Below are 13,085 nucleotides of genomic sequence, written 5' to 3'. Positions count from 1 at the left end.
CCTTAACCATGTTTCAAATATTGAAAGGAAATGATAAAAGTAAAAAAAAAAAAAAAACACAAAAACCTCTGTCTTCCCCTGTGAAATAGTCCTCCTCTCTGAAAATCGTGTTCGAATTTTCATTTTCAGACCACATTGAAGTTAAGGGATTATGCACAATGGGAACACACAATTCTAGCTGCCCTGTTCCTTGTGAAGAAACAGATTACCCTGCTACTGTTTCTTATTCTACTTTTCCAAGTCAGAAAGCTTTGAAACATCTTTCCAAGAAGTTGAATCAAAGCCAGGAATATGTCAGGTAATTTTTAAATTTTTAAAATTATTTATAACTGATATAAATATTTTCTTGACTTTAAAAGACTCATGAAATGAAATTCTGGTCAATTAGAAAAAACAGTGGCTTATATTAATGAATTATCAGTGAAAGCCTACAATTTTTTTTTCTTTTTGTTTGGCAAAGAGGATTTTGCAGATGTGACTAGTTTTTTTCACCATTTTAAACTGTAATATAGTTAATTTACAATGTGTTTGTTGCAAATGTACAGCAAACACACACACACATACAAAGCCTAGGATTTAAACTTGTAAAAGATCATTTCAACCCCTTAATTTAATTGAATTGAATGAAAAGAAAAAGAGGCCTGTCTGAATAGTTGGCTTGGGCTCTTACCCTTTTTGGACAAACTGAGGAATTATGCTGACTAATATCAGTCAATGTGTGAAAACACGAAAATTCCTTACTAAGTTTTCTAATAACTGTCTAAGTTAGATGAGCACAAACAATTATCATTTTACAGATGAGGGCACTGAAGTCAGTGCATTTCAAGTGACTTATAAAAGTAGTCAGTGGCACTCAAGGAATTTATGCCTGAAAACTATGACACTGGTCTTCATATATCTTTCACAGAGATGTAACAGTTTTAATGAGCCGAGGGTTATATTAGGTCTCTTTCTGCTGCACCACGCTGCCTCATAGAAATAACAAATCAAATTCATAAAGGCCTCTCTTTAATAAATCAGGGATTAATTATAACGTCTCTTTGTATTTTTTTGTTATAGATGATTTATAATGTTCCCTCAATTTCTGCTGTATAGCACAGTGATGTAGTCACATATATTTTTTCCATACTATTTTCTTAACACTCTTTTTTCTATTCTATTTTTGTAACAATATAGTACATTCAGTGCAAAGTATATTAACTAATTAAAAGCTGACTTGCTTTTTTTGTGCAGCCAGGTATCTATCTATCTTTGAAAGCATGTTTTCATTCCAGTTTTAAACTGTATTAGTTTTAATGAAACAAACAAACAAATAAGTCATGCTCTTCTGTTGTAAATGCTAGATTAATAAAGTGATCTTTCAAATCAGGAAGAAAAATGTTTTCATCAAGGTTGATGGGTATCATTTCAAATACTTAGCAGATAAAAAGATGGAAAGCTGTAAAATTTGCAGTTACATTGTTAGCACTTCTGCACAGATGTGTCTTTGTATTTCCTTTTAATATAGAAAACTGATGCACTTAGAGTATTATTCCTATTAGGCTTAAATGCTGCTGAAAAGAACAGTTTGTGTGCATTTTGGCTGCAAGAGATCTCCTGAGTTTCCTATTTATCATGCAGAGGCTGTAGGCATGATTTTGGAAGCATATCCGTGAATCAGAAAACAAAACAAAACAAAACAAAACATTGTTATACAAGATGATCCTAGTGAACGCTTTTTTTCTTTCTAAAACTTTTATTATTATAAGTAGGTCTCCAATTAACCTTATTACATATATGACATGAGAGGACCTTGCATGCTTGTGACTCACAGAGGCCAGTACCAGGAAGGTTAAAGGAAGTAGCTGAGCAAATGCAGCAGCACTCAGCAGTGTCCAAATCCTAGACAGAGCCCGGTCGTAGAAATCACACATGTAATTATACAACTGGTTTGTACACAGGGCCCAGAAATCAAAGATTAGCAGGTCAGAAAACAATATAGTTTCTCAGGAAAGCAGATATAAAATCTTAGCATCCATAAGATTTAAAACAAAGCAATTCCTAACTTAATCATGAAGCCTGTATGTTTTTCTTGGGTCACAAACCAAATCCATTCTATGACCAATCCAGAGCCTTACATAGCAATTACTGAATTCCATTAAGAAAATGATAAGACACCTAGCTTGACTGAATCAGGCAATGTGGAAGTGAACTGTGGCTGAATTTAGGCCAATTTCATAAGCAAAACAAAGGTTTTCCTTTTAATTTAATAATTTTTCAAGTAAAAATGGTATGAACTTGTTTGCTTTATGTCAAACAAATTTATCTCCCTTAATGCAGCACTCACACTCAAGCACCTGGAAGCATTTTTTAGTGTTTTGTAGAGACAATAAGCACTGTTTTTATTTGATCTTCTTGCCCTCCTTAAAATCCAGATTTTATTTTATAACTGACACAAACAAATATTCTTACAAATAAAATCAAATGTGCGTATAAATCCTGAGCCATTTCACTTTAGCCATGAGGTGCAGATTCAATGAGACCAAGATTACCAAGGAAGTCACCTGCCTGAGAGAAGTTGAGTAAATCTCATGATATTTTTGTAGGAGATGAATTTATCTTCTCTCAATAACAACGGATAATGCTGGCAAATAGCTATGAGTTTTGTGCTCAGGAAACTAAACAATGTTATCAGTTTATTTGCAAATTAGGAGCAGAGTAGAGTACAAAAAGATTGCAACATTATGAAAATTTCTGGACTTCCAAGACAACTTTATTATTTCTTTCACTTTGGCAACCGTTTTATTATTTGCAAATGTTACAATACCCCTTGATTATCTACTTAAACACAATACATTCTCCTGTTACCTAGGAGCAAACCAATGGAAATTAAGTATACCTATTAATGACAATGAATTAATTATATTTGGGAATATTGATTTCTAAATGGCAAACAAAAAGGAGAGCAATTTATAGCCATGCTTCTTAGGTATATTAATGATAGTACATAATGCCAGGAAACATTACTAATAGATTCTATTCTTTTTGTCTTCTGTACAGCAAAGTGACTCAGTTATACATATAAACACATCCAATCTTTTTCAGATTCTTTTTCCATATAGATAATCACAGAATATTGGGTAGAGTTCTCTGTGCTATACAGTAGGTGCGATACAATCACTCCACATACCACAGTGTGCATATATAATACACTCAATTCTTAAACAATGATTCTTGCATCTGAAAATCATCAGTTGATTGGTTTCCACCTTAGCTTATAAAACAGGCAGGTTCCTATGTATCTATTCATTTGGTAGTTTCCTCTTTGATTTGTTCCTTTATTTGTCCATTTGACAAATATGGAATGAGTAACTATTTTGTGTCAGGATTCCAGGGTGCTCTAAAAACCAGAGATACCTCCCTATACAAAAGACAAAACCTCGACCTTGCCACATGCATTCCCTTTGGAGTAAAGATGGACAGTAAATATGTACAAGTATGTCAGGTGGTGTTGAGTGATGTGGAGGGAAAGAGGCAGAAGAAGGTCCTGGAGTCTGGAGTTGAGATGGCTTCAAGGATTGTGACCAAGTAAGATTTTCCTGGGAAGGTGACAGTTAGGCAAAGACCTAAACTAGTGGTTCTCAGACTTTTTAGTTTCGAGGTCCCTTTGCATTCTTAAAAAAATCACTGAGAAGCCCAATGAGGATTTCTTTCTACGAGTTTTAAGTATCAATATTTGCCATATTAGCAATTTAAGTTTTGAATTTTTTATTTATTAATTTATCTAAAACAGCAATAATGCATGTAGTGTATGGTAATATAATTAAAAACACTTAAAAACAACTGTTTTCCAAAACAACAACAAAAAATTTAGGAAAGGAGTGTTATTGTTTCAAAATGTTATAGGAATTCCTTGGTGGCCTAGTGGGTTAAGGATCCGGTATTATCACGGCTGTGTTTCTGGTCATTGCTGTGGCACAGATTCAGTCCCTGGCCTGGGAACATTCACATAAAATAAAATAAAATACAAATACAAATAAAATAAAATCATAAAATAAATAAAATAGTAATAGATTTCTTCAGTGTCTGTCTTAATGGAAGGCAGCTGATTCTCAGTTTTGCATTTAATCTTTTGGTTTATGTTATTTGGTTGAAGAATATGAAGAAAACCTTGAATATCTCTTAGAAGAGATATGTAGTTGGAAAAGGGGGCATATTTTAATGGGCTTTATAAATAATTGTGATATATTCCTTTGATATTATGTCAAAGCTCAACAAGTGTAGTTTCTATAATGTTAATGCAGGCTTTGTCTTGTGGTTGTCCCAAGGGGATGGGGATCAACTGTTCACTCAGAATTAGTGAATTATACTGTTGAGATTATGATGGCACATAGGCATTAAAAGGCTATGAAAAAATTATTTACTGCTCATGTAATGATACCTTCCTGGAAGAGTAGGACAGTCTCCCAGGCAGAACCTCTCTTGGCTTGAGAGAACAAGGGAAGGCAACTGGCTTTGCCTGCTCTTGTGGTTATGAGGTAGGACTTGGATGAAAGACCCCAGATCAGGACCAGAATCTGTGTGGTTGGAACTCTCACAGGTGCCATAGGAGGAAGCCCATGGGCTTTCTTACCAGCTTAACACTTTGGGGACAAAGAAGAGGAAAGGGTGGCATTTGAAATCTGTCAGCACTGATATGTCAAAGCAGAGTAGTGCCTTTTCCATATTTAAATTCATTTGTATCCATTGATCTTGTACTTTGAATGGCTCTTTTGTAACATCGTTTATTGGACATTGGAAAAATTCTCTGAGTTATGCACATTATCCAAATATTGATCCACTTTGTTATTATATAATATATGTTTCAATTTAATATCATTACTTATCCTATCATAAAAGTCCTTAAAAACTGAGTGGTCCAGATCATCATAGTAGACACAGATTTTCCAAAATTATTGCTTTAGTGTAAAAGATAAGCTTGAAATTTATTATTGATTGCAAGTCTTACCAGTTATTTTCTTTGACACAATGGGCTCCTTTTTTCATTATTGTAAAAATGTCTGCAGAATTTCATAGTCTAAGACCCATAGTTTGGCAGCCATTCTTTCAGGTGCAAATGATGTTCCATATAAAAAGGGGCATTTTGAAATAATCTTGGTAAAATGTCAAATAATGTTAATGTTTTATGAAAATATTTTTGACTTTATGAACCTCTAAAAAAGATAATGAGGGGCCCTTAAGGGTCTGTGACCACACTTTGAAAATTGCTAGCCTGTGGGAGTTCCCTTCATGGCACAGTGGTTAACGAATCTGACTAGGAACCATGAGGTTATGGGTTTGATCCCTGGCCTCGCTCAGTGGATCAAGGATCCAGCATTGCCATGAGCTGCGGTGTAGGTTGCAGACATAGCTCAGATCCTGTGTTGCTGTGGCTGTGGCATAGGCCAGCAGCTGTAGCTCCGATTGGACACCTAACCTGGAAACCTCCATATGCAACGGGTACAGCCCTAGAAAAGACAAAAAAAAAAAAAAAAAAAAAAAAGAAAGAAAAGAAAATTGCTAGCCTAAAGGAAGTATAAGGGCTTGCCTTGATATTATATGGGGAGAGAACATTTTAGGAGAAAAAAACAGATGAGGAGGAATATCTAAGGCCAACAGCATGCCTCAAGTGCGGATGGTAGAGTAGCAGGGAAGATGGTGTTGCAGGAAGCAGAGTAGGCAATGGCCAAGAAATGGCTGGTCACCATGAAGAGGTCTGTGGTGTACAGAAATCTCATAAGGCTACAGAGGGGTTTTATTTGGCATACACTGGGGAAGTTGCTGGGGCAGTTTGAGCAGGAGGGTGATTTTCAAGTTGCAGAATTATTATTTTGGTTCTTGTATGAAGAACAGTGTGTGTATATCTGCTGAGGTGGAAAATCCTTGAGTTAGAAGCAGAAGGACAAACCAGGAAGCAATTGGGAAAATCCAGGTGAGAGATGATGTAGGCTTGGGCAAAGATGGTAGTGGTGAATGGTTGAGAGGTTGAACTCTGGATCTATCTTAAAGGTAGATGCTGTGCAGTGTTATTGTACTATAAATGGGGAAATATCAAGAGGTTGATTTAGAATATGTTCAATTTGAAATGCCTATTGAACATCCAAGTAGAAATACAAAGTGGCAATTTGGCGTATTAATGAATTCAAGATGGAAGTCTGTCTGGAGACAGTAAAGTTACATAAGACATAAAGGGTTATCATTTTAACCTATCTACAGAGCAGAAACAGACTCACAGACATGGAAAACAGACTCATGGTTGCAAGGGGGAGGGAGAGAGGGTGGGATGGGCTGGGAGTTTGGGTTAGTAGATGCAAACTACTACATTTAGAATGGATAAGCAATGAGGTCCTACTGTATAGCACAGGGAACTGTCTCCAATCTCTTGAGATGGAACATGATGGAATATGAGAAAAAAAGTTTGTATTTATACACACACACACACACACACACACATACATACATACATATGCATATATGTATATATATATAAGTATATGACTGGGTCACTTTGCTGTACAGCAGAAATTGACACAACATTGTAAATCAACTATACTAATTTTTAAAAAACAATTATTTAAAAATAGTGTTGAGCCACTCTAGTCACATTTAAAGATTTCTAGAAGACACTAAAAAAACAGACTCTACCGTAATATATTAATAATATAAAGTAAATGATTACCATTTATTGAACACTCAATATATGCCAGGTTCTGTGCCAATTCTTTTCGCAGAGTATTTAAATTTTTTCTTACCACAATTCTAAAACCCAAATAAAGAGAGGCAACCAAGACTCAAGAAAAGTAAATGGTTTCTCCCAGTATCTCATAAGTTACAAAGGACATGATGAAGATTTGAATTAAAATCAGGGAGTTCCTATTGTGGCACAGCGGAAACGAATCCAACTAGGAATCATGAGGTTGTAGGTTTGATCCCTGGCCTCTCTTGGTGGATTAAGGATCTGGCATTGCTGTGAGCTGTAGGTGGCAGATGCGGCTTGGGATCTGATGTTTCTGTGGCTGTGGCGTAGGCCTGCGGCTACAGCTACAGCTGGACCCCTAGCCTGGGAACCTCCATATGCCACGAGTGTGGCCCTAAAAAAAAAAAAAAAAAAAAAAAAAAAAAGACACACACTGAAATGTTTGTTAATACTCTGATATACTCAGTAGATATTTACATTTAATGTCTTTTTCCAGTTTCCCAGGAATGAGGCATAAGGAAAATTATTAGGTCAGATGAATTATTTTCTCTAAACACCAATAGGACAGGATTGCCTTCCAGATGAAGCTATTGTGATTAACCCTGAATACAATGGAGTGTCTAATTCAACACTAAGGAATATCTGAACCAAAAAGAAATATTACCTTTGTTAAATAGGACTTATAAGGAATGCTGAAAATCTTGAGCTAGATTAACTCTGTTTTTAATCCCCAGGGAGAATCTTGTGAACATTGAAATAAACTATAGTGACTTAAACTATAAGATAACCCAGCAGCAAAAAGCAGTGAGTGTATCTGAGTTACTTGGTAAGTGTTATTTAGTTATTCCTCAATGTAAAAAATTATCGGATTTTTTTTTTCCCCTTTCATGCTTAAGTTTATCAAGGAGGAAAATAATAGTGTCTGTCATTTGTCGTTTTAATCTGATACTTTTCCAATCACTGGACACAACTCCAGCAAATTCACAGGGGCTCTCACAGAGAAAAGGCTGGGGCTCATCATCTCAGAGTCACATTCAGCATCTTACTTCCCCTAGGACACCCCCACCCACAGCATGACTCATTTATCAGAAGTCCCACATCTGGTTCAGATGCCTTCATCTCAGACCTCCACACAGAACTCTTCCCAGGCTATTGAAAAGAGCTTGAACAAGCAAAACTTGCTTTTCACTTATGTTCCCTCTCTGTTCACGTGCCTTCTATCATTCAGTTCTTAGCAAACTTAATGTCCGGTTTCCTTGATCTCACTGTCTATTCAAGGAGTTCATGAAGGAGGCAGAAGAGGGTATCAGAGTCAGGCAAAATGACCGCAGTCAAACCCTAGAAGCTGATCCCCTGAGCAGGGAGGACATACACAAATGCATCAAAGTTCTTGGAGAAGACTAGCCTCCACCACCTTGAGTTACAATTAGCGTCATCCTAAGAATGCCCCAGGACAAAGAGAAAAAGATGAATAACATAATCTATTTATGAAGGTGGTGCTAGAGGAGTAAAATCCATAGGGAAAAATGAGGAGGATGGTTGAAAGGGGCTAGGAAAAGGGGTCAATTAGGAGTTATTTTAAAATTTATTTAATTATTTATTTATGTTTATGGAATTTCCTGAACCAGAGATTAAATCTGAGCCACAGCTGCAACCTATGCCACAGCTGTGGCAACACTGGATCCTTTAACCCACTCATTCTGGGGCCAAGGATTGAACCTACTCCACTGCAGTCAGATTCTTAACCCACTGTGCCACAGTGGGAACTTGAGGAGTTATTTATTTATTTATTTATTTATTTTGCCATTTCTTGGGCCGCTTTCGTGGCATATGGAGGTTCCCAGGCTAGGGGTCCAATCGGAGCCGCAGACGCCGGCCTACGCCAGAGCCACAGCAACGTGGGATCCGAGCCGCGTCTGCAACCTACACTGCAGCTCAGGGCAATGCCGGATGCTTAACCCACTGAGTAAGGCCAGGGATCGAGCCCGCAACCTCATGGTTCCTAGTCGGATTCGTTAACCACTGAGCCACGACAAGAACTCCCTTGAGGAGTTATTTTTTAATGGGCACAAGGTTTCAGCTGAGAAAGACAAAAAGTTCTGGAGATAGATAGCGGTGATGATTTTACAACAGTATGTATGTACTGAATGCCATGGAACTGTACACTTAAAGTGATACATTTGTGTTATGTACATCACCACAGCAAAACACCAACAAAGATACAGATCTGTAAAACTTATGAAAGGAAGGCAATTCTGTGTTACTATATTTCATTTAACGAAACACTGAAAATGCTTAAAAAGAAATAGTTTGCACAGTTGAAGTTACAAACTGCTTGGAAATCTGATTCCAGGAAACATCTTTACCCAGTAATGCCATCTTTATGTTCAATTTCTGCATTCAGCACTTTGAAATTGTGATAGTCTAGGATGTTTTACAAATTTGCCTAGATTTAATATCCTCCAAAGTCTTTGAGGTATAGTTTTGGAAATAGATTTTATGTTTGCTTTTTATTTGAGATCACTTATGTGACTGTTATTTTAAGATATTATCAGTTGCTCTTGCATCATTTATACTAAACTTGATACAAGACCATTAACATATTCATATAATATCAGTTATTATTAACTTCTTAAATTCAAATATTTAAAACCTAGAAATATTTAATTTGTTTTTTATGAAAAAAATGATTTATTGATTTATTTATTTTCTTTATTGGCTTTATTATAGCAGATGTGGGCGGTCAGCTGGGCCTATTTTGCGGGGCCAGTGTGATAACAATTATAGAAATTTTTGAGTATATATTCACCAATTTCTACTGGATTTGCATTTTGTTCTTGCTGAAGATACCTGAGATGACCCAAGGGGGTTCCTCACCTCAGAAACATCTGGAGAATAAAAACGGCATTGAGGAATGCTGATGTCCACTTAGGACAAAAGCTTTGCTTTTCTCTTCACTGAACCTTCAGATTTATTCACGACTAGCTCACTGCTTTGTAATCTTATGTTATAATTCTGGAAATTCAATAAAATTCATTGTAGATATCTGTCTCTTTATACATACGTTTATCTCTGTGTCTGCATTTATGTATAAGTTCATTGATTTATATGTAAATGAAACAGTCACTGTCTTTTTTTAATCATGAAATTCCCAGCACCTAGAACAGAAGAGATTATATAATTGGCTTTTCAGAAATATTTTTTAATGAATGAATGTTTGTTTAATGGAAAAAGACATTCTTTACGACTAACTCTGTAAATTAGACCTGTTAAATAAACTATATTTGAGGAGACAAAATACTTCTTTTTTTTCTTTTCTCTTTTGGCCTTACCCATGACATATGAAAGTTCCCAGGCCACAGCTGTAACCTACACCACTGCTGCAGCAACAGCAGATCTTTAACCCACTGTGCCACAGTGGGAACTCCCAAGATACATCATTATTCAGGAAATAATACATATAATATGTGATTTATAACATTTCTAAGAATTTTAATTTTCAGGAAAATTCAACTGGATTTATCTTCTTTTGTCTAGAGAGTTTATTATAGAACTGACTTTTGAAGGGGCAGGATCCATATCTATTTCCTATACAAGTAAATGCTTGCAGTAAATCTATTTGAAAATCAAGTTTAATTTGTAGTATTTGGGGAGGACACAGTGATTATCATTTTCTCTAATACCTCCATATACTTATTTAGAAGTCCAATGTACTATCCATTGCACAACTGAGACACCTTATATATACATATTTAATCTAGAGAGGAAATTCAAGACTTGCAGTGTGCTCATTACCCCTCAGGTAATCAATCTATTCTAAGCCTTCTTCTCTTTTATGACTCTTTATTACTAAGTGCACTATCTAAATACAGCATGGTAACATACAATGCAGAGAAGGATTAAGACCCTTTGCTGAAAATAATATCAACTGACTGCTTGTGAATATATATATAGTACACCCACAGCAACACAGGATATGAGCCGTGTCTGCAACCTACACCACTGCTCACAGCAATGCTGAATTCTTAACCCACCGAGTGATACAAGGGATTGAACCCACATTCTCATGGATACTAGTTGGGTTCATTAACTGCTGAGCCATGATAAGAAGTCCTGAATACATTTTTCCTTCATCTCTTTGCTTAGATAATCAAGGGCAAATAATCAGATGACAAACATGACAGAATAGATAGGACTACTCAAGATGAGTATCAACCTACAGTTGGTTGCTATGTTCAATATCCAAACAATTCCTCAGAACTTTAAATGTATGAGTGTTACATCTTTTAGGATTGAAAAAAGGTAGGAATACAAAGAGATTGTGCATTGAAAGTCAAAATTGCAACTCCATCTCCTGGAGAAAAATGGAACGGTCCTTCTGAAGCATTTGAAATATTGTGGGTACAAGGAACCCTAGATTTGTGTTATGATAGCCAGTAATGGGTTGCCCTTGAGTTACACAACACTGAAGCAAACAATGGTGGATTCCAATGAAAGTTTGAGTCCCTAATACAAACCTGTTGAGAAAGGATGAGGCCATATAAGAACCTGAAGCTGTGAAGTCAATATGCAAAAGACAAAAGAACCACTTGGAGTGTATAGTGCTGCTTCAGTGGAGGCATTATAGTGTACCAGAAACTGCAAATCAGAGAGCAAGAAAGAAAAGGAATCTCATGATGCATTTATTCTATAAGATAGAGGGCTTTGCAATTATTGGCTTATAACTTAAGTAGGTCAATTTCACCTTTCACTCAATTTTAATTTGCTGAGGACCTCTAGAATTGCCCAATTTCCAGTCACAGTGAACACCTTAATTTTAATTAAGCACAAATCTTTCTGGAATTTCCATCAAATGAAGAGCTTAGGTCTCTAGCAGAAATCTACTATTGCATCTTGGCACAAAATACTGGAAATTTAGCACAGTAAGTCATAGGATGCAGCAACTACATATTATTCTTTCAGGAGTTCATTGTTTATCTATTACCAGACACTGCCCCTGAGACATTAAATAATTCTAAGCCCACAAATAACTGAAATATTGAAGAGACTTTTCAATAAAGATAGAGAAACTCAGCAGAAATCATTGATACAATGAAAATGGTACTTTTAGGAAGACCCTTGATGGTGGCTCTGGAGGAGGCGAGGCAAGGGAGTGAGAAAACTGTATCCAAGAGGAGGTTGTAACTGTGCATTTAAAACCAATTACCCATGACATTTTTCACAGAACTAGAACAAACAATCCAAACATTTATTTGGAACCACAAAAGACCCAGAATTGCCAAAGCAATCCTGAGAAACAAAAACTAAGCAGGAGGCATAACTCTCCCAGACTTCAAGAAATACTACAAAGCCCCAGTCATCAAAACAGTGTGGTACTGGTACCAAAACAGACAGACAGACCAGTGGAACAGAATAGAGAATCCAGAAATAAACCCTGACACCTATGGTCAATTAATCTTTGACAAGGGAGGCAAGAACATAAAATGGGAAAAAGAAAGTCTATTCAGCAAGCATTGCTGGGAAACCTGGACAGCAGCATGCAAAGCAATGAAACTAGAACACACCCTCACACCATGCACAAAAATAAACTCCAAATGGCTGAAAGACTTAAATATACGACAGGACACCATCAAACTCCTAGAAGAAAACATAGGCAAAACACTCTCTGACATCAACATCATGAATATTTTCTCAGGTCAGTCTCCCAAAGCAATAGAAACTAGAGCAAAAATAAACCCGTGGGACCTCATCAAACTGAAAAGCTTTTGCACAGCAACGGAAACCAAAAAGAAAACAAAAAGACAACTTACAGAATGGGAGAAAATAGTTTCAAATGATGCAACTGACAAGGGCTTAATCTCTAGAATATATAAACAACTTATACAACCCAACAGCAAAAAAACCAATCAATCAATGGAAAAATGGGCAAAAGACCAGAATAGACATTTCTCCAAAGAAGATATACAGATGGAAGATATACAGATGGCCAACAAACACATGAAAAAATGCTCAACATCGCTGATTATAAGATAAATGCAAATCAAAATGACCATGAGATATCACCTCACACCAGTCAGAATGGCCATCATTAAGAAATCCACAAATAACAAGTGCTGGAGGGGCTGTGGAGAAAAGGGAACCCACCTGCACTGTTGGTGGGAATGTAAACTGGTACAGCCACTATGGAGAACAGTTTGGAGATACCTTAGAAATCTATACATAGAACTTCCATATGACCCCGCAATCCCACTCTTGGGCATCTATCAGGACAAAACTCTACTTAAAAGAGACACGTGCATGTGCATATTCATTGCAGCACTATTCACAATAGCCAAGACATGGAAACAACCCAAATGTCCATCGACAGATG

General features: G+C 36.4%; 1 protein-coding gene across 1 annotated transcript in view; it reads left to right on the top strand.

The window, feature by feature from the left end:
- Nucleotides 1–9,999, top strand: part of ASIC5 (acid sensing ion channel subunit family member 5) — a 28,189-nt gene extending 18,190 nt beyond the window's left edge. Inside the window, exons 8-10 of the mRNA XM_003128998.4 lie at nt 130–298; nt 7,450–7,541; nt 9,446–9,999. Coding sequence (XP_003129046.1) covers nt 130–298; nt 7,450–7,541; nt 9,446–9,636 — 452 coding nt within the window. The 3' untranslated portion in view covers nt 9,637–9,999. The remainder of the gene's footprint in view (nt 1–129; nt 299–7,449; nt 7,542–9,445) is intronic.

This window comes from Sus scrofa, chromosome 8 (assembly GCF_000003025.6).
Source record: "Sus scrofa isolate TJ Tabasco breed Duroc chromosome 8, Sscrofa11.1, whole genome shotgun sequence".
Taxonomy (NCBI): Eukaryota; Metazoa; Chordata; class Mammalia; order Artiodactyla; family Suidae; genus Sus; species Sus scrofa.
The sequence above is the reverse complement of the archived record's forward strand: the minus strand, read 5'-3'. Positions and strand labels throughout refer to the sequence as shown.